The following is a 26,025-nucleotide window of genomic DNA, read 5'->3' as shown; positions in this document are numbered from 1 at the left end:
TGCATAAAACAAACACACAACATGTAAATTTACGATACGGCCCAAGGCACCATTTTTAGAGATCAAGGCTCAATTCTAGCACAGCACAGCCTGCAGTCTTAAATACGTATTTCTAATACTACCCTGGGGAAACTCTTCTCCGCACCTCTGGCCTAATGTGCATCAGATAAAAGATGACCATCTCCAAATGCCATCAAGGCTAATGGGTTGTACTGCTGCAAACATAGGAGATGGACACTGCTTTGGGGTGTGCGCAGAGCTTGAGCAGTGAATGTGCTTAATTAAGTACAACTTATCAACTTCCTAAGATTATATCTCAGTTGTGCTGAGCATCCATTTCCTTGCTCTCTTTGTGTTCCGGTTTATCATTCTTGAAAATTACCTGGTGTTTACAACAGTTGCATGCTTAGTGGCTGGAAATATTAAACAATTCATATCGCCCTAAATTTGTATTTATGTAGGTCCAGACAGAAAATTCATGATGCATCTAGATTCTAGAATATTGTGTTGAGACGGCGAAAATGGCAATAGAAGTGACCGCCGTTTATATGATAAAATTTAAATATTTGCAACACTGTTTACAATAGTGATAATGCATTATGCACAACCCCAATTACAATTTCTGAACATGATATGCACAATTTGTGGTTCATTTCCAGACCTTATGGCTAACTCAGCTAAACAAACGTTCACCAAATTGAAATTAACTTTTAAAAGTTAATTTCTTAAATACAATGATTCAACAAAAGTGGTCTAATTTGGTCAAAGTATCAATAGAACATGAATTATGTGGAAATCTTGATCATGAAAACATGCATTTTGCTAAAACTCAGTTTTAAAAATAACATCTAGAAGATAAAGGTATAGTAATTCATGAATTAACATCTTTCTCTTACAACTCATCCAAATATCACCTGCCAGACACACACAATAGTAATGCAGTCCTATTTGATGTTTCATTAACTGTCAGTCATAAAAACTATAGCTTTTTCTTTCACTTTTTCAACGTAAAAATATACATTAAAGCAGGAGAATAGAACATATTTTAAGTAAGTATATTTTAAATGTATATATAAATCTCAAAAGGGAATCATGTTTTTCAACGTTTATTTGTCCAGCAGAGCAAGACCATCATCCATTTCCCAATTTAACTCACTAAGCCTTGCAAATGTATGTAACTATATGCCTTCATTGAACCAAGTTCCATTTGGAGTCAATAAATTAGTTTCTTTTAAAAATGAGGCCGCCAAATTATTATATATTCACAGTCATTAAATATTCATACAAGTGAATTCCCAAATACTCACCTGTTCACTGAATAACCAGAATTAATTATTATAGACATGATGATAATGAAGCCAAAGAATTTATCCAAATTAAATGTCCTTCCATGAAGAAAGGAAGGCTGAAATTTTAGATCAATAGTGATTTAATTTCACTCTTGTATCTTTGGGGGACATTTAGTTTTTCTAAATACAATAATCTGATGAACAGCTGGATCTTTGGTATGACTGAGCAATATCTTTATCAACTTTCCTTTTATCTTTTACCCAACACACAAGTCCATCTAAAATGGGGTTTTTTTATGGGCAAACCTTTAGAGTGACTCATTTTAAAGACAGTTTAGCTAGTCTTTAGCATTCTTTCTGTGTATTCTCCCTGAATTCTACTAACAGGGGAATAGCTCCATTTTGTTGGAAGGCAATCCTCACAGTTTCTAAACATTTGAGAGATACCCGCCCATCATGTATCACTTGTTAGCCTTACACTCACACAGAAAAGAGTTCCACACATTGATATGAGATATAGAAGATATTCAGTAAGAATATATTTATTAATTACAGATGTCAATCATATTTCCATACAGATATTACCTAAATGGTAGGAGAAATGCCATTATAATGCTAAATGAAAAAAAAAGCTAGCTACAAAGTTAATAGATACGCACTTTCAAGTACATATAAATATATTCTTTTAAAAAGGTGATGTCTTAAGGGATACCTGGGTGGCTCAGTTGGTTAAGCATCTAGCTCTTGGTCTCCACTCAGGTCACAATCTCAGGGTCGTGAGATCAAGCCCCACCTAAGGCTCTGTGCTGAGTGTGGAGCCTGCTTAAGATTCTTTCTCTCTCCCTCTCCCTCTGCCCCTTCCCCATTCTCCCTCTCTTGCTTGCTAAAAAAAAAAATTTTTTTTAATTTTTAAGAAAAGGTGATGTCTTAAAATAGGCATAATAATTGACTCTAGGGATATCATTTCTTCTTACATTTTCTGCATTATTTTTATAATTATAAGAAAAATAATGAGTCACTCTTTTTAATCGTGCTACCTCATGTTGCCTGACTTATTCCACTGAACCTAAACTACAGTGCTGGAGACACGAGTTTATGGTGAAATTCCAGAATTTTCCTCTGGGTACAAAAGGAACCCGGTAAAAATGCTGTCATCCTCAGGGCTGACATATACCCCGTTCCAATCTTTTGAAACTTCCAACCAGACTTGGTCCCCTGCACTTAATTTCAGGATGACGAGAAAAGAGGCCTGGTCTATTTCATGAGCAGAGAGCGTTTCTCTGGATTTGAACCTCTTCCTATCCCAGGCCACCAGGCTGACGTGAGCGGGTCGGCCCCTCACAGTGACATGGTAGGAGAAAACATACGCCCCAGGAATACTACAGTTAAATTTGCCGGTGATGGGGTTGTAATTCCCTTGGTCATTATAGAGAACCTTGTCAAATTTGATAGGGATGTCGGGAGGAGGGAAAGGCTTTGAAAGAGCAGCACTGAAAGCTGACTGCTGGACTCTGGCTGCCTCCCCCTTGGAGCCTTTGAGGCCCCGAGAGCCCTTCTTGCCAATAGATCCTCGGACCCCTTTGCTCCCAAGCTCACCTTTTGGCCCTGCAGGTCCCACAAGACCAGGGGGACCTAACTCTCCCTTTCCCCCTTTCACCCCCGGCTCCCCTGGGGCCCCAGGCAGGCCATCTGGGCCACCTTTGCCTTCCGTTCCAGGATCTCCTTTGCTACCTTTTTCTCCTTTCAGACCCTCCTCCCCTTTTTCTCCTTTCCCCCCCCTCTTCCCAGACTCTCCGCAGTGGCCCTTATCCCCCATCTCGCCCTTCTCCCCCTTGGCCCCAGGCTCTCCGCTCAAGCCTGGTGAGCCCGCAGCCCCCCGGGCTCCTTTATCTCCTCGGGTGCCGTTCGCACACGTGTCGCCCTTGGAGCCTTTTTGTCCCTTCACTCCTGCCAGTCCGATGTTTCCTCTATCCCCCTTAGGACCAAGGCCACCTGAAACGGAAAATTAAAATAATGCTTAAGGATCGCATAGACTATGAACAGAACCCTATTCTCACCGAGCTCACGGGACAGAGGCAAAACCTCACGCCTGGGACCGGAGACCTGACTCTTGCGGCGGCCGCGGCTGTGCCGTTCAGATCACACTGCTCTCTCGCACGGGGAAGAGTTAACGCCACCAAGAAGCCAGGGCTTCCATTTAGAGCTCATAAACCTAGTTCTATCTGTCTTTCACTTTTAAGGCACTAAAGAGTTTCGAACTGTAGTGGCCCATTATAGTCCGTTACACTTCGCATTTTGGCCCCACCCAAGTGTTCTCCTAAATCTCCATCACGCCCTTCCAAACCCAACATCCTACTGGCAAAGAGACGGAAACCCACAAAGTTTCAGGGATCCCTTATCCCAAGGACAGCCAGACTGAGGTCACGAGTTCAGATGCTTGTATCTAGTCTCCAAACTACCAGACCGGTACTTGCTACACCCCAGCAATCAGTAGTACGCTGAATTATTAGAATAATAGCAATTCATATTCCATCTTACCTCCCGGATAACTTTAAGCACAAGCGGGAAGAAAATTGGGAGCTATGCTGTACACATGCCTGTACAGGATAGGTATAGTCTATGCTCTACCTGGTTCTCCAGGTTTTCCTGGGTATCCTGGAACTCCACTTGCTCCTTGGTCCCCACGTTCTCCCTTTAACCCTGAAATGATACCAAGATTACCTTTCTTCCAACTATAGTACCCATGATGTAACTAAGATCCATTTCCCAACCATGTCACATTCCAAGGCGTCCCTTACCAAAAATGCGTAAAGGTAAAACCACATGGAAAAATGATATATTGAGCATCATTAAGAATATTTTGTCCCAGTTGATGGTAAAATATTTAAAAGAGATTTGGGGATAGTGCCAATCTCTTCAAACAGAATTCAGCTTTTCCACCCCACCCCACCCTCACCCCACATTCACATAGCTTTTCAAATCTCTCATGAAATTCATGACATTTTGCCAGGTGTTACTTATGTATGTGTTTGTGTTTTTCTTCTCATGAATTCTGAATGACACTGAAAACATCCCCTTCTTTATATTCCCCACAATGCCTAAAAAAAGAGTGTCACCACCATGTAAGTTTAAACAAAGAGCGCAATATTCTGCAGTTAGCTAAAACTAATCATATCAAAAACCTTTCCAGGAAAGTAAATATAAATATAGATACAAATATAAATATAAAGTCCTTGACATAGAACATAAACGAGAAACCAATTTTCATTTTGTTTGGAAAATTTTTCATACACACTTTGGACAAACCGTAGAAGTGTGAGAATTTATGTTTGAAAAGAAATCTAAACATGCAGGTTTTTAGATATTTGCCAGAATACCACAAAGTGGATTTTCATATTGGGCATGGCTAAAGGCCCATCCTGTTACGGTACAGCCACACTGAATTTATTTTAATTATAAATAATAATAGTTAACTCTTATTGAGCATTTCCTTCGTACCAGGTAATGTTCCAAGCTCTTAACATGATTTTTTAAAATTTAATCCAGCCTTTTAAATTCAAAATGAATTCTTATTTGATATTAATACAGCCTCTTGTATAACAGGGAGGCTCATATAACAGAGCACATGTCATTAATTGGAACATTTTTCACTTACAAAAATTTATAGCATCTCCCTTCGAGAAAGGTAGAGCAGATCTTTTTATCACAGAAAAAAAAAACTGAGGTATGAGGGGCGCCTGGGTGGCTCAGTCGGTTAAGTGTCTGCCTTCAGCTCAGGTCATGATCCTGGGGTTCTGGGATCGAGCCCCACGTTGGCCTCCCTGCTCAGTGGGGAGCCTGCTTCTCCCTCTCCCTCTGCCACTCCCCCTGCTTGTGCTCCTTCACTCTCTCTCTCTCAAACAAATAAATAAAATCTTTAAAAAAAACTGAGTTATGAAAGTTTACAAATTTGCATAGAGTCAAACATGACTGCATATAACACTGGTTGGCATCAATTTGCCAACCATGTTATTTATGATATAACTAACTTTTTTTGTTTTATTTTGCTGGGGAAAAAGAAATCCTAAGTCAAGTTACAAGTCATGAGAAGAGACTCCCCCAGATTTCACAAGACCAACTAGAGAAATTCCACCATAAGCTGCTCAGCAGTTTCCTAAGTAGCTAATCCCCTACCATTACCATTCCACATAAAATTTACAATTTGGAAATTAACCCATAGGCCATCAGGAAAATGTCTGGATCCCTTTGGAGAGAACCGAACTCTGAATGGAAGTGAAGGACCAATTCTATTCCCCATGCTTGTCAATACTCATATGCCAACCATCACTGCACAGTTACTCTGGTTCTCAAATTCATTTAAGGAATTTAACTGCTTACACTGGATGTACTTAATCAGGTTGTGGTTAACCAGAATTGCAGTCATTCAACTCATTTATTTTTCTAACTTTCAGTCTTAACCAAGAGTCCAAGCTAAGTCTGGAAGTAAAAGGAAAGTAAAGTTGCCACGTTATAGAGACTGGCTGAATGAATTTCTACTTTTGATCCTTCATCAAAGCATATTCTTAAGAACCTTATCTTATGATACTTCCCTGTTTTTTCTTCTACTTCCAGAAGTCTAGCTTCCAAAAAGTATGAATCACTGGGGAGGTTCATCACTCATCTTTATTTCACAGGGTTTTCTGCTAACATAATACAGCCACAAAAGGATTAAATGTTTCTGAGAATGAAAATCGCATAACTGACAGGTGTGAAGTAGCTCTCTCACCTTAGCATCTTTTTTGAGTAATTACTTCGCTGAATGTTCTACCAGAAACGAGTTAGACAGTTCCTGAGCCATGTGGAGGGTGATGTATAGATGATATTAGGTCTTTTGACATGTGACACTGAGGCTAAAACATTTAACTTGATGGATGGATGGTATTTCTACAGGCTGGCAGTATTCACTGAGGAATTTCTAAATGTCCCAGTGAATCTGCAACCTTCCCTCAATGTCTTGAAGCACTTAGAGAACCAGGGATTTCCCAGGGCAGGACACCCTCCTGGCTGATACATCTGTGGAATTATAGAATTTCTGAGCTGGAAAAGATCTATGAAAGCACACATAACCACAAATCTTCTTTGCTGGTAAATAGGGTATAAGTAAATATCTAGTCTATTCCCCCTTGGTTTCCAGATAAGGTAAAGGTCCAAGGTCATTCTTACAAACTCGATTTCTTTCATTTTAATTCAGTCCTCTTTTCCCACCGTAGGCATTGCCTAGATTTGAGCGAGCCAAAGGTCATGTCCTGTTCTCCTTAGCAGAGATACTACCCACCTAAACAGAATGTTCTATAGGATTGCCTGCTGTAGTTAGTTCTATCTAATACAAAATTAATTTGTCTCATACGGAAGAGCTCACTCAGTAGTGTATAAGTGTATAAGCCCCCCCTCCCCCCCCCAGAGACTATGCCCTGTGGCTCCCAGTCACTAGGTCACCTGTGTGGCCAATGAGAGATAGAAAAGATGTGTAAGAGCCTCTGTGTATGCAGGGGGAGGGAGATGGAGAGAAAGAGAGAAATGTTACCAGGAAAGTGTAAAATTTTTCAACAGGCTATATATAAAGTTAAGTAACTTACAACATGCTTTACCAAGTTTTTGCATTTTTAAAAGTGGTTCCACCTACAGGACACCTGGGTGACTCAGTCGGTTAAACATCTGCCTTCCGCTCAGGTCACAATCCCAGGGTCCTGGGATTGAGCCCCACATCAGGCTCCCTGCTCAGTGGGGAGTCTGCTTCTCTCTCTCCCTCTGCACCTTCCCCCGTCCATGCTCTCTCTCTCTCAAATAAATAAATAAATCTTTAAAAAAATTGTTTTATCTGCAAGAATATGGTATTTACTTTGCAAGATGCTCGCCTGAAAAATGATGCAGAACACATCTTGAGTTTTGACATGAAATCAATATAATTACCTACCCTTCTCTCCTTTTTGGCCTTTTGGACCTTGGGGTCCGACAATTCCTGGTGGCCCTGGGATCCCCATATCACCAGCCTCTCCCTTAAGACCTGGAAATGAGATTTAAAAATCATCAGGATAAAAAAAATTCTCTTTTGAAATGCATTAGTTCTGAAAAAAAAAATTTTTTTTAAGCAGTCATTTTATTGAGACCAATGACTGTCAGTGTCCTAATAATAAAATCTGGGTAAGAATAGGGGCACCTGGGTGGCTTAGTCGTTAAGCATCTGCCTTCGGCTCAGGTCATGATCTCAGGGTCCTGGGATCGATCCCGGCATCAGGCTCCCTGCTCAGCAGGAAGCCTGCTTCTCCCTCTCCCACTCCCCCTGCTTGTGGTCCCTCTCTTGCTGTGTCTCTCTGTCAAATGAATAAATAAAATCTTTTTTAAAAAAATCTGGGTAAGAATAAACTACTACATAACTCTCAGGACAATATTTTTGTCTGATTTGTAATTTCGTACTACCTGAATAGATAAATTGAGCCCATTAGTACTTGTCACTGGATTCGTGGCAGCAATCAAATGATTCAGGGAAGCAGTGCAATATCGAACAACAAGAACAAAATGATTATCTGGCTCTTCACTTCACGTGGACCACACTTTCAAATTGGAAGTAAAACCACAATACCTAGCACTTTTGGTTTTCCCATTCACTCGCTTATGCAATTCTTCAGGAACTATTGCTGAGGCACCCATACACCAGTACCCTGCTAGGTGCTCGGCATCAGCCATCGACATCCAGCTGTTCTTTCCCTCATGGAGCTGAGGAAGTTATCACATTGTAGTTAGTGATGTGAAAGAAAATAGGAAGGTCCTAGTATAGATTGTGGTAAGAGAACTAATTTATGGGAGCGGAGGAGACATCCCTGAAAAAAATGGCATTAAGCTAAGATCCAATGAACAAATTAGGATTTTCTGAAGCAAAAAAAAAAAACCATAGATGAGTATTTCAGGAAAAACAAGTGTGGAAAAGACCATGGTGTTTTCAAGAAACTGAAAAAAGAGCAGAGTGGGTAGAGCTAATGATCGGATGAAGGAGGCTGAGAGGCAGGCTAGGGTCACATGGTGCAGGACTCAGACGTCATTGGGTATCCTGTCTCATCCAGGCAGTGCAGGTCCTTTCCACTTACCTGGGCCACACAGGGACCCTGAACCTAGGATAATTACCCTTCCTGCACGCCCAGCCCTGTTCGAGCCATAGGAATTCTTTCACAACCCCTGATTGGAATAGTTTATGGCTACGTTCATTGGAAGTTAACTATAGAGATAAGTGAGCTCAATGAAATTGTACTATTTCCTCTTAATTTTTGTAACTAAGGCCAATGGAATGGAGAAAATTATATTCAACAGAATTTTTCTTTGAAAAAACACTACATTTGTTTGGAAGAAGGTGCTTGTGATGGAGGTTAAAGCCAAAGGCAAACTCAAATAACCAAAGGTGGTGATTAAGTTCTATGTAGAAAAAGAAGGAGAGCAGAGAGGAAAGGAGTGAAGGAATGGGCAGTGCAGGCAGAAGCAAGCAAGATGGCCAGTTGCGGTCCACTGTGCAATGTCTCCCTTCCTCACGAGTCCCAAATGCCTGGCGTGGTTATACCACTGAGGGAAATAAAAAAGGGCAGTGCCCAGGTTGGCACAGGGAGCACATGGAAACCACATGGGAGGGCACAAGGGGCAGCAAGGCTCCCTCATCCATCTAGGTGACACATACATGTGGGTGAGATTGGTATAAATACTGTAAGGCTGGACATATGGGAAGAGCAGGGGCTTGATGGTGCACAAACCAAATCTGACTCCACATTCTACACTTAGAGGCAGTATAACCTCTAGAATTACCTAAAACTCTTGGGATTGTGATTAAATCATCCACTAAAATGCAATAATATTTTTAACAGTTTGTGTAAGATTAGACACAGTAAAAAGTGCTTAATGGTTCTTGGCACATAGTAGGTAACTACAATTATAACCGAACTAAATGAGAGAAGCTGGAGATAAAATTTCACACAGAATCTTACCTTTGCTACCTATTAGCTATATCTGTACAGTTTAAGACATTTACATTCAGAAACTATTAGGCTTGTGACTTTTAAAGTCTATAGTTAGTATCTACATTACAGGGGATAATGTAAATGTCATGTATGCCATGTGTTGTGTGTGTGTGTTCATGTGGCCAAGAACTGAAAGATAATGAAGAAAAAATTAAAATAGTTGTGTTTGAGTAGATTCATGTTCATTTTCATTTTCAAGTTTGATTAATGTCCCTCTTAAGCTGGATCTCTAATTTTTTAACAAAACAGTATTTTTGAAACACTGGAAAAGCTAGAACAAGTGTCTATGAATCTCAGAAACAAGACCCTATTGGGCTACTTCCCAAGATAGGAAAAAGCTCCTATTACAGCTACTGGAAAAAGAAACACAGTTTATTCAGCATTTACCCTATCCCAGGTACTGCACTGAGCCTTTCTATATATATTACTTCATTCCGTCTCTTGATGACCCCATGAAGTTGGTATTATTCTTATCCCATTTTACTATTTTGAAAACTGAATACAATAGGTAATGAAGCTTCCCCAAGGTAGGACTGTGAGAGACAAGATATTCTGAGCTCTTAAATACTACGCTCTGCGCAGAACCAATCAGACCAAAATATATGAGCCCTCCAGGCAGGCAAAGAATTTGGCACGTCTCCAAAATATTTGTCCTATGTATTTAAAGGAGAGACTCAGCTCGGAGAACAGCCCAGCTAATCCACTAGTCAGTAAAACAAAAGCTCTGATGCGACAGACCCATGGCCTTAGAAGACAGTTTAGCAACCAGTGGTGTTTACTTGACCATGCCCTTGGGGGTCTTCACCCCCCAAGCAGCTCACCAGCCAGATATGATACTAAGAGAAATTCTGGTAAATGTAATTTTCTCAGTATCATTGCATTTCCAATAATGTTTCAGCAACCCAGAAATCTCTGAGCCCTGACCACTGCCCAGCAACTGTACCCTTTAATTCCAGCTCTGCATGAATATTGATCTCATTTCCCAAAAGGTTCCTATTATAAGATGAAATGAATGAAAAGCTTAATGAGGATACACAATTCCTGATTTTATAACTTTAAGTTCTTTAGGCAAGACACAACAGATATATCTATACAGTCATTTTTCCCCCAGGGGATAGCAAATTTGAAATTGACATTCTGATCTCAATTTTACGTGAGTTCTCTGCTATATGACATGTAAAAGCTGACATGTATTACAGTAAAATTCAGCATATGCATCATGTATATATTAAAGGTATCTGGAATTTTGAAATACGTAACCATGATCTTCAATGGAGAAAACTGTGGGGCAAGGATACAGTGTTGCCTTGGAATTTCAATGAAGAGCCAACTGAATCCTGCCCCTTATTCTCCACCTCACAGACATGCCATTTCTAATCCAAACTACAAAAAGCACTCCAGAAACCCATCAGTCAGCACACACTCTAACTAGACAGCAGGATTTTCATTTACCCTTTTTATATCAGCCATTAATGAGATAACTGTACTGGTAGGAAATGCATAATTTGAAGAACCACGTGCCAGCACTTGGGTTGGTCGCCCAGTTTCTGCTCTAACCAGCACTGTCCAATAGAAGTTTCTGCAATGATGGAAGTGCTTGTATCCATACAGCCCAATATAGCAGTCATTGGCCACATGTCACTACTGAGCATTTGAAATGTGGCTAGTATGACTGAGGAACTGAATGTTTAATAGTAATCTTTATGTTTATTTTTATTAATAGCCACACATGTGGCTAACAGGCAACACAGCACCCATTTGCATTTGTTACCATGTTACACCTAAGCCTGTCACCATTTGTAGGACATGTAGAAACCCTCTGAGCAATTCTGCCTCCAACCCACCTCTCAGCTCCAAGGATACCCAGGTAACAAATATGGCTTTGGGTATTGTCAAGTACCTGGCTTTCCAGTCTCTCCGGGTTCTCCTTTTTGCCCTGGTACAAATGAACAACAATCACAGCAGTTGAAAAAGAAATCAGCCGTGTCAAGAGTGAAGTTTTCAAAGGGGAAGAGAGTGGTAGCACCAAAGGCAGACTCTAGGGCTGGGGGGCTTGGGGTCGTTTCTGCCATTTCAGCCGCTTCCGTGAAAGGAATTTCCTCTTCTTCCGGAGCTGGGCCACTGGACGGCTTGAGACCCTTCGGCATCTCTTTTCCCTCAGATTTCTTTGTAAATTTGGTATGTGGTGTGGTCTTTGCTACTGTGTCCATACCAGCGATCACCAAAATAATTAAAATGACACAAAGCCAAGAAAACATCCACATATTTGAGGCTGGAAGAAAGATATAATGGGAATAAATACACCTATTACATGAGATCCCAATGCAATTAGTAAGTGATATAAACATATAAGAAGGAAATATAGAGTCATATACGAACCATAAGAATAAACATTATGCATAATATTGAATGATATTTTTAATGTATTTTAATGCAAATATATGCTTGAATCACAACAGGATATTTTATTTACTTAAAGTATTTATTATAAGGAACATTTTGCTTCAGTTCTCCTTTCTGGTTGTTTTCCTAGCATTACATGTTCTAAAATATTGTTCTCAATCATTCAAATTATCTTGCCAACTAGTAAACATGATCTATAATAAACGCAACACAACTTAATAGCTTATACACCCTGTGGAAAACAAATATGTATAATTTCCTGACTGACCTCACTCAGATTTATAGGAATCAAATACATTTGTATTAGAGGGAGATGAAAAATATTGAGCTGGGTAGTTTACTCCAGCAAACTCAATTATTTCAAGAAAAAATACTGGTGAAAGGGTCCTTAAATCTACTAGGGCTAATGGTCCTGTTGTGAGAATAATTTTTTAGAATCTATTGTAATAAATGGAGAGAGAGAGGGAATAAAAAATCATAAACTTGAAAATATGCTATGTCCTTAGATTCTTCACATGTCATTTAACTCTCCAATTCTTTGCTTTATAATTTGAGGAGTTTTTCTGAAAAGTCACATTGATCCTTGTATTACTTTAGTGGGGCAAAGAGTGACTCTTATTTTTTTTTTAAAGATTTATCTATTTATTTGAGAGAGCGAGAATGAGAGAGAGAGAGTACATGAGAGGGGGGAGGGTCAGAGGGAGAAGCAGGCTCCTCGCTGAGCAGGGAGACCGATGCGGGACTCGGTCCCGGGACTCTGGGATCATGACCTGAGCCGAAGGCAGTTGCTTAACCAACTGAGCCACCCAGGCGCCCAAGTGACTCTTCTTATTAAGGCTTTTATTAACCAGAGGGATATGATATAAAGTTCCCAAAGAAGTGAAATTGTGAAGTTCTTAGTGGTGTGGTACCCAGCAACTCTCAGCAGTCCAGAGGCTGCTAACAGATGGCCAGGGTTAGAAATGCATGTTTTCTGGTTGGAAAAAGGAAGAGTACAAGGGTAAAGAAAATGGAAATAAGGACAGTGATAACACCTAGTATGTATAGAGCTCCTACGATGAGTGGGTGCCTTACATTCATCAATCCAATCAGTTCTCAAAACAGCTCTGCCAGGTAGAAGATACACCACTGATCGCCTTCACGAATAAGGACACAGGAACCGAGAGGTTAAATGCCTCAATCAAGATCACACAATCAGGAAGCTATGAATTCAGAACTGAAATCCAGGGCTGTTTCACTTCAAAGCCTCCACCCTTTCCCATGAATCACGTGGCATTTATAAGGATGAGATTAAAGAACAATAAATCCAAGCATAGGACCAATGGAAGAGCTAGAGAGGAGACAGAATAAGTCAGAACAGATGAGAATGGACAATGACAGGATGTTACATTTCTAAAATCATATAAAAATCCAAAAATGCTTACTTTCCTTCAAGTTGTCTTTGCTACCATATTCATCCACTCAGCCAGTATTTACTGAATATCAACAATGTCACAAGCACTGAGAAACAAACATAGGCCATGGTCTCTGTCCTCAGGGACTATACAGTCTACCAGCAAAGATGAAAAACAACAAAAGCAAAGAAGAAAGTATGAAGGGCGAATGATCACACTGCATTTCCCCAAATACAGAGCCCATGCCCCTTTCTCCCGCCTGGTCCCTGCAAGAGTGAGCACATAAACCACGGTTACCAAGCATATCTATCCAACTCTCTCTCTCAAAATAAATAAATAAATATTTAAAGAAAAAAAAAGAATGAAACTGGACCACTTTCTTACAGCATACATAAAAATAAACTCAAAATGGAGTAAAGACCTAAATGTCAGACCTAAAACCATAAAAATCCTAGAAAAGAACACAGTAATTTCTTTGACAATGGCCATAGCAACTTCTTTCTAGATATGTCTCTTGAGGTAGGGAAACAAAAGCAAAAATAAATTCTTGGGACTATGTCAAAATAAAAAGTTTCTGCACCGTAAAGGAAACAATCAATAAAACTAAAAGGCAACCTACAGAACGGGAGAAGGTATTTGCAAATGACATATTTGACAAAGGGTTAGCATCCAAAATATACGAAACATACAATACACACACACTCTCCAAAAAATAATCCAGTTAAAAATGGGCAGAAGACAGAATAGATATTTTTCCAAAGAAGACATAACAGACAGCCAACAGACCAAAGATGCTCAACATCACTCATCATCAGGGAAATGCAAATCAAACTACAATAAGATACCACCCCACACGTGTCAGAATGGCTAAAATCAACAACACAAGAAACAACAGGGGTTGGCGAGGATGTGGAGAAAGCGGAACCCTGTTGCATTGTTGGTGAGAATGCAAACTGGTGCAGCCACTCTGGAAAACAGTATGGAGGTTCCCAAAATTTGAGAATAGAACTACCCTACGACCCAGCAACTGCACTACTAGGTATTTACCCGAAGGATATAAAAATACTAATTCAAAAAGATACACGCACCCCAATTTTATAGAAGCATTATCTACAATAGCCATATTATGGAAATAGCCCAAGTGTCCATCAACTGATGAATGGATAAAGAAGATATGAGATAGATAGATGATAGATAGATAGATAGATAATAGATAGAATGATAGATAGATAGATAGATAGATAGATAGATAGATAGATAGATAGTCATAACAAAGGATGAAATCTTGCCATTTGCAACCACATGGATGGAGCTAGAGAGTATTCTGCTAAGCGAAATAAGCTAGTCAGAGAAAGAAAAATACTGTATGATTTCATCCATATGTAGAATTTAAGAAGCAAAAGAAATGAGCAAAGGGGTAAAAAAGACAGACACACAGATAGACCAAGACTATAGAGAACAAACTGCTGGTTACCAGAGAGGAGGGGTGGGGATGGGTGAAATAGATGATGGGGATTAGGGAGTGCATTTGTTTTGATGAGCACAGGGTAATGTATGTAAATGTTGAATCACTATATTGTACACCTGAAACTAATATTATACTGTATGTTAACTAAGTGGAATTTAAATAAAAACTTAAAAACTCAGGCACAGAGAAGTTAAGTAGCTTGTCCAAGCACAGTGTGAGTAAGCAATAGAGTTACAATTAACATCTAGGCCCATGTGACTCCAAATCAGCCTATGCACTTTGCACTGTGCCACGCTGCCTGGGGATTAATGTGTGATCATTGAGGCTGCAGAAGGAACTAAGTTGAACCCTTCATGGAGCTCAACTCTAGGCCCTTCAGTAGAAGAAAGTGGTTTCCCACAGAGAAGAAAGAGGAACTTAAAAATGGGAGACATGAAGAAGAGAGATGAGAAATCTGGTTCTGACAGTGGAACGTATTAGTGTGGAGCAAACAAAGTTACAGAGGGAAACAAACACATTCAACCAGAAACTAAAGAGCTACAGAAAAAAATGAGCAGAGCAACTAATACAAGGAAGGTGCTCAGTGTCCCTATTTGGGAGTGTGAATTGTCCTCATATATGTTTTCCCTTGCATTGTGGTTTCCTGCTTCCCAATTTAAATATAGATGTTAAAGGATAATACAGTTGGTACCTTAAGACTATGATGAAGGTTCCCACATAAAGCCCTTTGAAAAACAGCAAAGCAAAAGTTGATAGCAAGCTGATGGTACATATACATAATTCTTTTTAATTGGAATTTTTTCATGTTTATGCAAATACATAAGAACCTAACCAAAGAAAACTTCCACAGTGAGTTAAGCAAGTAAGGACTTCTGACCAAATTTTAAGTCACAGTAACAATAAAACATAACTCAAATGCTAAGTCTGAAGTTTAATGCAGGTATAAATCTTAAGAGAGGGATTAGAAGTAGATTTAAAAGGAGGTTGAAGTCGGGCGCCTGGGTGGCTCAGTTGGTTAAGCGACTGCCTTCGGCTCAGGTCATGATCCTGGGGTCCCGGGATCGAGTCCTGCATCGGGCTCCCTGCTCAGCTGGGGGTCTGCTTCTCCCTCTGACCCTCTTCCCTCTCGTGCTCTGTGTCTCTCACTCTCTCTCTCAAATAAATAAATTTAAAAAAAAAATCTTTAATAAAAAAAATAAATAAAAATAAATAAATAAAAGGAGGTTGAAGTCCCTGATAAACACAAATACAGTAAGCCTTTTTACTCATCCTGAAGATCAGCTGGGCTATAAGCATTTCAAGAGCAGGAAGTTAGGTTCTGTGTGTGTGTGTGTGTGTGTGTGTGTGTGTGTTCCCAGTGCATAATGTTTGCCAATAATACGTATCCCATAAAAGTTTGCTGAACCAAAATGAAGTAAATGTAGTAGATTGCATTATATTCTCCAATTTTCCACTCTTCCCTGTATTCCCACTCTGATTTTGCATCATCTCCCACAAAAGAAATGAGGTCTATACTCCAAACTCTTGATTTTGAGTTCAGCCATGATGGGACGTCAGCCAATAGAATGAGGTGAAAGTGACAGGGTGCCATTTCCAAGCCTAGGTCTCAAGAGCCTTTATGTGTTTCCACTTGCTCTCTTGCACCTTTTGGTCATTTCCACGAGAAGGATGTACATGGCCAAGCTTGCTGGTCACAGAGAAGGATGAGAGACACGTGGAGTAGAGCCGCCTCAGGTAAGTTGCCCTAGCCAAGCACAATCTGGGTAACAGTCCCCAGCTGATCCATAGACACATGATGAGCCCAGGTGAGACCAGATGAGGCCAATCTAGATCAGATAACCCTCATGAATCCCACAGACATATGCCAGTTATCTACCATTGTGCAACAAACTACCTCAAACTCAGTGGCTGAAAATAACCATTTTATCATAGCTCACAATTTCATGGGTCAGGAATTGGGCTTGAGACATCAGGCTTAGGATCCATGAGACATCAACTCAGGATCATGTAGCGGTGTTCAGCTAGTGCATGGGCTAGTCTGGAAAGGCTTCACTACAAGTCCAGTACCTTGACAGAAATGGAAAAAAATTGGGCTCTTCAACCACCCAGTCTCTCTAGCATGCCAATGTCAAGATTGTCAAATTTCTTCAGTCATGCCTTAGGGCTCCCAAAGAGAGTATTCCAAGAACATGGAAGTGGCCAATCCATTTAGGCTATACCTGAGAATGGCACAAAAGACACTTTCATTAAGTTCTATTAGTCACAGCACTTCACAGAGGCCAGCCAGACTCAAAAGGAAGGGGGCATCAGCTCTCATTCTCAATAGGAGGAGTGCCAAACAATCTCTGGCCATCTTGAATCCACCACAGACACTCAAGCTATAATTTGTAAGCCATAGAGTTTTGACAATGTTGGCAGCAAAGGCTAACTAATACCAAGAGTTCCAGCCTCTGGCCTAACATCATATTTGCTGTCATTGAGACAAAACTGACTAAGCAGGCTCCAGGCAGCACCATTTTATCTTTACCCCGCAGCAGATCTCCTGTGTGCTCCTCCTTCTCATCCATCAGCCCCCACAGTCCTGGAAGTTGCACCCATTCACAGTTCCTGAAGAGAAGCTGGGCCAACCCTTGTTGAGATGCTATCAGAAGGGATCTTGAAGATTCTTCAACCTTGAATGCCCCTTCTAACCTTGAGATTCTGTGATGTGGTTTTATAACAGTAGATATTTCATCAATAAGTGAAAATTTCTCATAACATAAAATTTCACTCTAAATTTAGGAGACATTACATTTTTTCTACTGATAAACCTTTCTCTCTCATTAAGATAGAGCCCATGCTTGGGAGGACGTTCTTTGAAGATCTGTTAGTTCTTTTCCCAATAAAGGTAGGTATTTACACAGACTTAAGAGTCTACATTTGTAAAATGACTTGGCAAGTTTCATGCTGAGGCTAGGGCCATGGATTATAAAGAAATTTAGGGTATTATGCTAAGCGAAATGAGTCAATCAGAGAAAGACAATTATCATATGATCTAACTGATATGGGGAATTTGACAAACAAGGCAGAGGATCATAGGGGAAGGGAAGAGAAAATGAAACAAGACGAAACCAGAGAGGGAAACAAGCCATAAGAGACTCTTAATCTCAGGAAACAAACTAAGGGTTGCTGGAGTGGTGGGGGGTGGGAGGGATGGGGTGGCTGGTGATGGACACTGGGGAGGTTATGTGCTATGGTGAGCACTGTGAATTGTGTAAGACTGATGAATCACAGACCTGTACCCCTGAAACAAATAATATATTATATGTTAATAAAATAAATAAATAAATTTACAATGAAACCATGAAAAAAAAGAAATTTAATAACTGACTAGCAAGTACTATACAAGTACTATACAAAGCCACTGGCTTTGTAGATAGTCAGTTATGAGTAAGGTTCAGCTCTTCTACTTACTAGTCGTTTCATTTGGAGCAGGTTACTCTATGTCTCTAAGTCTTGGTTCCTCAATTCTAAAATGGAGATAATAGTAGCTTCATTTTGTGTGGTTGTGAAACTTAATGAGATAATGCATGAATAGCTCTTAACACAGTGCCCTTAGCAACTATGGGCTATTATTTTTAGTGAGGATTAGATCTAATGAAATTAACTAGCCAGAAATAGTATTTCAAAATACCATGGCAGGTATTTCCTAGTCTCATGTTGTGTCAGACTGGCATTTGGCCCCATTTCCATCTTCTTTTATGTACTCCTCTCTATCTCAAGGACTCAAAGCCTGAGAAATACTTTTCCCAGAATCTCTTGTCATCAGGGTTCCAGTTTAGTTTAGTTTCTGACATTTAGTTTCTGACACTTTCATAAGACGTAGAAGACAGAAAAATAGCAGAAGCCATTATTCTTCTGCTGGCCGCAGTTGGAATGTATGGACTTTGGGCAGAACTGAAGTTTGGCACACCAACATCATTTCCTGTCTTGACTCTGTGGGTGGCTGTGACCCAGTTTTCTGCAGTTTCTACCCTGGGCATCAAGAACAAAGTCCCAGGGGCGCCTGGGTGGCTCAGTTGTTAAGCGTCTGCCTTAGACTCAGGTCATGAGCCCAGGGTCCTGGAATTGAGCCCCACATCGGACTCCCTTCTCTGCGGGAAGCCTGCTTCTCCCTCTCCCACTCCCCCTGCTTGTGTTCCCTCTCTCACTGTGTCTCTCTCTGTCAAATAAATAAATAAAATCTTTAAAAAAAAAAAAAAGAACAAAGTCCCAATTCTCTGAAGGCTAGAGGCAAACCTGGCAGCTAGTGGCAGCCTTGTGCCCCTCCCCCCTTCAATGACTGCATTAGTACCCAATTACCTATACTAAATCCCAGATTTAATCCTGTACTTAATCTTGAATCCTGTATTATTCTTTTCTATTCACTTTATCTCTATTTCTTTTATTATAAACTCCCAGCCTGTCTTATCCTATCTCATATCCAATCCTATATTCTCTTTTTTCTTACTCCACCCACTCCTTGGCCACCCATAACAGCTTAATCCATTAGAAACTAACTGGATCCAATTATGTCCCAAAAAGTTTTGTCATAAGGTCCTTGCACAGGGGAGTCTGGGTGGATCAATGGGTTAAGCATCTCACTCTTGATTTTGGCTCAGGTCATGATCTCAGGGTTATGAGATCGAGCCCTGCATCGGGCTCCATTCTCAGTGGGGAGTCTGCTTGAGATTCTCTCTCTCCCTCTGCCCCTCCCCACTCTAAAATAAAAAATTAAAATCTTTTAAAAAAAGATCCCCCCACAATGTTTTGAGCCTACAAATGTAATAATCTACACCAATGTTGTATTTCAGGTGCATTCTTGAATGCTGATCAAAGTATAAATATAAAGACTTTGAAATAATTTAAGGCACGTGTATATGTGTGGATCAGTTATCAGGCTACAAAAATGATGACCTTTTCTGACTTTATACAGAGCACTCTTCCCCCTCTGACCCCTCTATAGTTATATAAGATTCTAAGATGGACTTTTATGTATATAGCATTCTTTTCCTATCTTAATACTTTTAATTTTTCACATTTCATTATGACCGATATTCCATGCTGTGCTCCTTCTCATACCCAAGTTTCACATTATTCTTTCCTTTTTTCCGTCAACAAATGTTTATTAAACACTTACTCTGAGTCAGACATTGTATTATATGCAGGAGTTAGAGCAAAAAATATCTGCTGTCATAAAGCTTACATTCTAACGGCAGTGATAAATATCAGATGGCAAAAATGATCAATATTTCAGACTGTAATAAGCATGATGGAGGAAATAAATAGGGGTATTTGATAAAGAGTGACAGAGAAAGATTGTTTCAGACAAGTTCTTAGAGAAAGCCTATTGGAGGAAGTAGCCCTTAAGCTGATAGGAAAGCCTGAGGAAAGAGCACTGACAAATCAGAAGGAGCTAGTCACAGGAGGAGCAAGAAGAGCTTTCCAAGCAGCTGGATCCCAGTGCGCCCTGTCACAGAGAGAGCAGGAAGGCCCAGAGGCTCTGCATGTCTGGGGTGAGAGAGTGAGAGAGAGCCTGGCATGGTTTCCCCGGGACACACCAAGTAGCTGCTATATACTGTCATAAGGATTTGGGCTTTGTTCTACAGGCTATAAGAAGTCACTGAATGTTTGAGCAGTGGAGAGACCCTGGCTGCTGTGTGGAGGGTGGTTGCAGATGAGACAAAACAGGAAGCAGTAAAAGCAAGTGGGAGCTGTTGTAGTCCAGGCAGTAAGAGACACAGAGGCTCACATTTTTGTTGCCATTATTTCACAAATTAAAAAATCAACCCCTTCCAGAAAATAATCATTACTGTATTTAATATCTATCTGAAAAGTACATTTGCAACTAGTTAAATTGGAATTTAACTTTACAGATTGAGTCTAGAAGGTTTCTTAGAATTGTGGCATTAATATATATCACCTTGAGAAAATGAAGATAAGAGAGCACAGTAGGAGTCTACATGTGGAAAAATTCTTGAAGACTATGATTAATAATTATTTTCCCTTAGGAATATGAGATGAGGTTTAGTCGTTGGTCCAAGGTTTTAGTTTAAAATACACAATGAATCTGAGATAATTTTGCACTAGGCAGCGCAACCTAGACACACAAATGTTTGCATAGAAATGATGCTCGTTAACTTTTGTCTCCCTAAGACCAGAGTAATGAACCCCTAGCTGCTCTGAGTGGATTTTAGGAATAAAGTGAGATCTTAGCCCCAACTGCTGATAGAACTAGCTTGAGTGGGATGAACTGGGTTGGGCTGAGAGGCTTTCCCTGTGCTCAGTTATGGAAGGAAAAGAGGCAGGGTTCTAAGATGCCTGAGCTCCAGTCAAGACATGGGGATGACCTCAGGGCTTGTTCATCCTGCAGGGCTGTCGGCCTCCCCCATGAATTTCCTGCTTCAGGAATAATCCAAGGTAGAGTGGAGAGTTAGGGGCAGCAGCTACAAGGGATCACTACCATCACACCCACTTCCTGTGTGGTCACCCTCAGGAGGAAGGTCCCAGAACAAGGAGGAAAAGGAAAATGGGGAAGGACAGTTGCTGCCGCGACTTCCTTCTCTGCTGGAGAGCTACCTCCATCCATTGACCAATCTTACTCTCCTTTTCTTTGTAACATGCCTGGTGTTGAGCTCTCAATGCTAAGCAACCTCGAGGGAGGATTTCTGATCAGCTGTTTCCTTCCACCCTGTTCTTCCAGGCAACTCAGACGGGCCTTCTAAAGCTCAGATTTTGAGCTCGTTCGCAAATGTAACGCCATCAAAGGGAAGAAGGAGAAATTTTGTAATGGTAGATTCTTATTTCTCACTTAATTTTTTAAGGGCAACTCCAGAGTGATTGTAATCAGCTCTGATAAGCTTTGCTCATCCCTTTGTGTTGATAGATGCAGCAAAAGCACCATCATTTCTGTTATCCAGAAGACACTACTTCTCCCAGAGTGTCTAAATAAGTGAATCCATTACAATTTTATTAAGCACATTGAATATCATATTACATTCCACCAAGTTAAATATTTCTTGTATTTAACAAGGGGGCAGTAAAATAAAAACCTTTTCAGCATTTTTCTGTTAGATAAAAGGGATTGACTTTGGTTCGGAATCTCACACTAAAAAAAAAAAAAAAAAAAAAAAGTCCAGCAGCATGGATACTGGTTTTTTCCCTCAATGCATGCCACCACTTTCTGTTACTCCTCTTCTCCTCCCACCCTGTCTTAAATCAAGGCAGTATGACAGGAAGCAGAATGTTCCAAATGGCAAGTGAGGCCTGTGGCACAGGACTGGGTGCAGAAAAGGAACTGCATTCAGCAGAGCTGGGAGCAATCAAAACGGGGCAGGGCAAAGTAATAATTCAGGTGACTGGTTGGTGGAAATGCAAACTCACCCACATGGGTGAGTAGACAGGTTAAAAATATACATTAAATTTAGACATAAAAATAAGTCCTCACTCCACATCACCAAAACATAAACGAAAGCTTTAAGGATGGGATTAGGCAAAGCCAAGAACAAAATTATTACAACTCCATTTTCTTCACAGGGATTCCGAGTGTCCGCCGAAGGAGTTTTCCTACTTTAGGGATAGGGAGAAAGGAGGTGGGGAGAGCACAGTATGAACATCTACGTGCGCAGCTGGAGAATTTTCGGGCTGATGCAGTCCGCTGGTTTTAAGACAGCCAGGGGGAACAGTGTGTGAAAGGTTGGGGGGGAGCTTGTGTGTGAAAGGTGGGGGTGGGCTGTGTGTGAAAGGTGGGGGGGCTGTGTGTGAAAGGTGGGGGGAGCTGTGTGTGAAAGGTGTGGGGGAGCATTGTGTGAAAGGTGGGGGGGCCTGTGTGTGAAAGGTGGGGGGGTTTGTGTGTGAAAGGTGGGGGGGTTGTGTGTGAAAGGTGGGGGAAGCTGTGTGTGAAAGGTGGGGGGGTCTGTGTGTGAAAGGTGGGGGGACTGTGTGTGAAAGGTGGGGGGAGCAGTGTGTGAAAGGTGGGGGGGTCTGTGTGTGAAAGGTGGGGGGACTGTGTGAAAGGTGGGGGAGCAGTGTGTGAAAGGTGGGGGAACTGTGTGTGAAATGTGGGGGAGAGCAGTGTGTGAAATGTGGGGGGTCTGTGTGTGAAAGGTGGGGGGGCTGTGTGTGAAAGGTGGGGGGAGCAGTGTGTGAAAGGTGGGGGGAACTGTGTGTGAAAGGTGGGGGGGAGCAGTGTGTGAAAGGTGGGGGAGCTGTGTGTGAAAGGTGGGGAAGCTGTGTGTGAAAGGTGGGGGGTCTGTGTGTGAAAGGTGGAGGAAGCTGTGTGTGAAAGGTGGGGGGTCTGTGTAAAAGATGGGGGAACTGTGTGTGAAAGGTGGGGGAAGCTGTGTGTGAAAGGTGGGGGGGTCTGTGTGTGAAAGGTGGGGGGCCTGTGTGTGAAAAGTAGGGGGTCTGTGTGTGAAAGGTGGGGGTCTGTGTGTAAAAGGTGGGGGGGAGCAGTGTGTGAAAGGTGGGGGTCTGTGTGTGAAAGGTGGGGGGGAGCAGTGTGTGAAAGGTGGGGGGGTCTGTGTAAAAGATGGGGGATCTGTGTGAAAGGTGTGGGGACTGTGTGTGAAAGGTAGGGGGGTTGTGAGTGAAAGGTGGGGGAAGATGTGTGTGAAAGGTGGGGGGGTCTGTGTGTGAAAGGTGGGGGGAGCAATGTGTGAAAGGTGGGGGGAACTATGTGTGAAAGATGGGGGGGTTGTGTGTGAAAGGTGGGGGGCCTGTGTGTGAAAGGTAGGGGGTCTGTGTGTGAAAGGTGGGGGTCTGTGTGTAAAAGGTGGGGGGAGCTGTGTGTGAAAGGTGGGGGTCTGTGTGTGAAAGGTGGGGGGCTGTGTATGAAAGGTGGGGGAACTGTGTGAAAGGTGGGGGGGCTATGTGTGAAAGGTGAGGGTTGTGTGTGAAAGGTGGGAGGGGCTGTGTGTGAAAGGTGGGGGGCTGTGTGTGAAAGGTGGGGGCCTCTGTGTGTGAAATGTGGGGGTTCTGTGTGTGAAAGGTGGGGGGAACTGTGTGTGAAAGGTGGGGGTTCTGTGTGTGAAAGGTGAGGGGGAGCAGTGTGTGAAAGGTGGGGGGTCTGTGTGTGAAAGGTGGGGGGACTATGTGTGAAAGGTGGGGGTCTGTGTGTGAAAGGTGGGGGGGCTGTGTGTGAAAGGTGGGGGACGTGGAGGAGATGCCAACTGGCTATACTTCCTGCTCCATTTTTCTGTAAACTCACAACTCATCTAAACAATAAAGTCCATTCATTGAAAAAAAGGAAAAAAGCAATGGAGTCTGAACATGATTGAATTGTTCACTTATTTGTTTATTAGTTGGTCCTGGTAGCAGTTAATAATCTATCAAAGTTACTGTTGAAAAACTGAAATTTAAAATTGACACGTGCTCAGAATACTTTTTGTTAATAAAGGAATTATGGCATGTTACTAAATCTCTGATGAAGCCAAACTGAGTTCCATGTTAGAAACTTTCTCCATGAAGCAGAGATTTCACTGAGACTTTCCTACTTCCTTGCTATAAATGATCTATATACCCATTAAATAAGGACACATAAACTTAAGCAAACCACTTTACCTTTCTGGAGACCACGGAGAATGCCTGCTGTAGGGTATTCCTCTGTAGGTAATCACGATGGAAAAGGAGTAGTAGGTCCTAACTCCAGCTCTATCGGATCCATCAACAATTAGCCAGAGGTTCCCTAAGGGGAGGTTCTGGGGAAGCTTCAGGAAACAGAATCTAACAGATTGGAGGGTTTTAAAGAAAAGGAGTTGGTCTTTGAAAGAAGAGGTGGTTTTCAGATGACATGCTAGACACAGAATTTCATCACTAGCAGCTTACCTTCCATTGATAGCCTTGCTCCTTGGTGTTGAAAGATGTGTGTTGCTCCTTTCATCAGCCTACTCACATGCTCAGATGTAGGGAACTCAAATACGAAGTAAAACTACTACAAATATGCATGAAAGAAGTGCTTTATTACAAAAATATTTCCAATTACCAAACTTCTGCATGTCTTTAATTTCTGCAATGTGTAAGATCCTTCCCCCGCCTTTTTTTTTCAACCCAGGATTCTGAACCTACTCCAGTGCTCTGACCCTCTCATAAACAGACATTTGGAAAGGCAGAAGTTTGTCAACAGACATTGTGTACATCCCAAAATATATCAGTCCCTATCCTGCCCACTGGAATCTGAACTAGTTCTGGAGCCATTAAACAATTTAAATCAAGCTTAGAGCAGGCACCATAGAAATATTTTAATCAGAAGTTACCAAGAGAAATCAATCCAGGCCTGTAGGTATTGGAGTTAGTTCCTACCCTGTCTCTAGTTCTTAAAAAATTCTTGAAAAATCCTTAGTTGCTCCTCACCATTCAAAAGGCCATTATCACTGACCTGTACCATCATTTTAAAAGGCAGAAGCATCGAAGGATATAGGCCACACCGTATTTATCCGGGTTGTGCTGATATGCTGAACCTAGCACCTTCCTGCTTTGCTCAAACTTTGTAATTTGGCATTAGGCTCCAAGACTTCATTGTGGATCTGGGCTCTGTTAACTCCATGAGAGGGAGCCCTGAGCCTGGGTCACTAGCAGCTGAATGAGATGTGGGGTAAGTCGCTTTGCCACTAGGGCTCAGTGTCCCTATATTAAAAACAGTAAGTTTGGACTAGATGAGCCAGAAATAAAGCCTTTTCTAGTTCTAAAGTAGTGAGACTCTTTTCCCAATAAATTCTGCCTAATCACAGCACTCGGTAATTAAATAGTATTATATCTTCATTTTGTCCCCTGGTCCAGGGCCTATTCTAGGACTTCAGAATTAGGGCATGGAAAGCTCTACCTGGAGCAGTGGTTCTGGAAGACCCTCTAGAGGTCAAGGGCTCTCCCAGGGAGAATTGAGAATCCCAGAATAATGCTATCTCTGATAAGCATCAGGTTTGGTATCAGCCCAGAGAAGAACAGAAGGGAATCTGTCCCCGAAAAAGCTACCAAGATGTTAATGCTTCACATCAAAACCAGGAGTCACTTTCTCTTTCAGGACAGCCTTGCTATTTAATACCCAGAAGACCAAGGACAAAGAACGGCATTGTATGAGCTCTGTAACTCAAGCAATTAGCCAGGTAATGGTCTATGGGGTTCATTACAGCAGAATGTCAATTAAAACACTTAGAAGGAAATTATGCAAAGCCCTTAGATTTCAAATCTTATAAACTACCCAGTAAGACTAAATTATAGTAAATGTCATATCACTAGTGTAGGTATCCCATAAATGAAAATAAAGTTTTTCTAATGTGGACTCTTGCCTAATATCTCATAAATCCCAGAAATTGAAAAGAGCGGCCAAGTGTCTAGTCTTGATTCAACAATAAAGGAAATGAGATCAAGGATGTCATGTTTGAATTGAATATCTTCTTTCCTACCTTTGGTCTAATTAAGTA

General features: G+C 41.3%; 1 protein-coding gene across 1 annotated transcript; it reads right to left on the bottom strand.

Annotated features, from left to right (window-relative positions):
- Positions 1 to 2,382: 2,382 nt before the first annotated feature.
- Positions 2,383 to 11,589, bottom strand: OTOL1 (otolin 1). Its single transcript, XM_027582024.2, has 4 exons — positions 11,226 to 11,589; positions 7,243 to 7,332; positions 3,918 to 3,989; positions 2,383 to 3,281 (listed from the first exon to the last, which is right to left on the bottom strand). The coding sequence occupies exons 1-4, from the start codon at positions 11,587 to 11,589 to the stop codon at positions 2,383 to 2,385; spliced, it is 1,425 nt and encodes a 474-aa protein (XP_027437825.2).
- Positions 11,590 to 26,025: the final 14,436 nt, after the last annotated feature.

The sequence above is a fragment of the Zalophus californianus genome, chromosome 1, assembly GCF_009762305.2.
Source record: "Zalophus californianus isolate mZalCal1 chromosome 1, mZalCal1.pri.v2, whole genome shotgun sequence".
Lineage (NCBI taxonomy): Eukaryota > Metazoa > Chordata > Mammalia > Carnivora > Otariidae > Zalophus > Zalophus californianus.
This window is presented reverse-complemented; position numbering and strand designations above follow the sequence as displayed.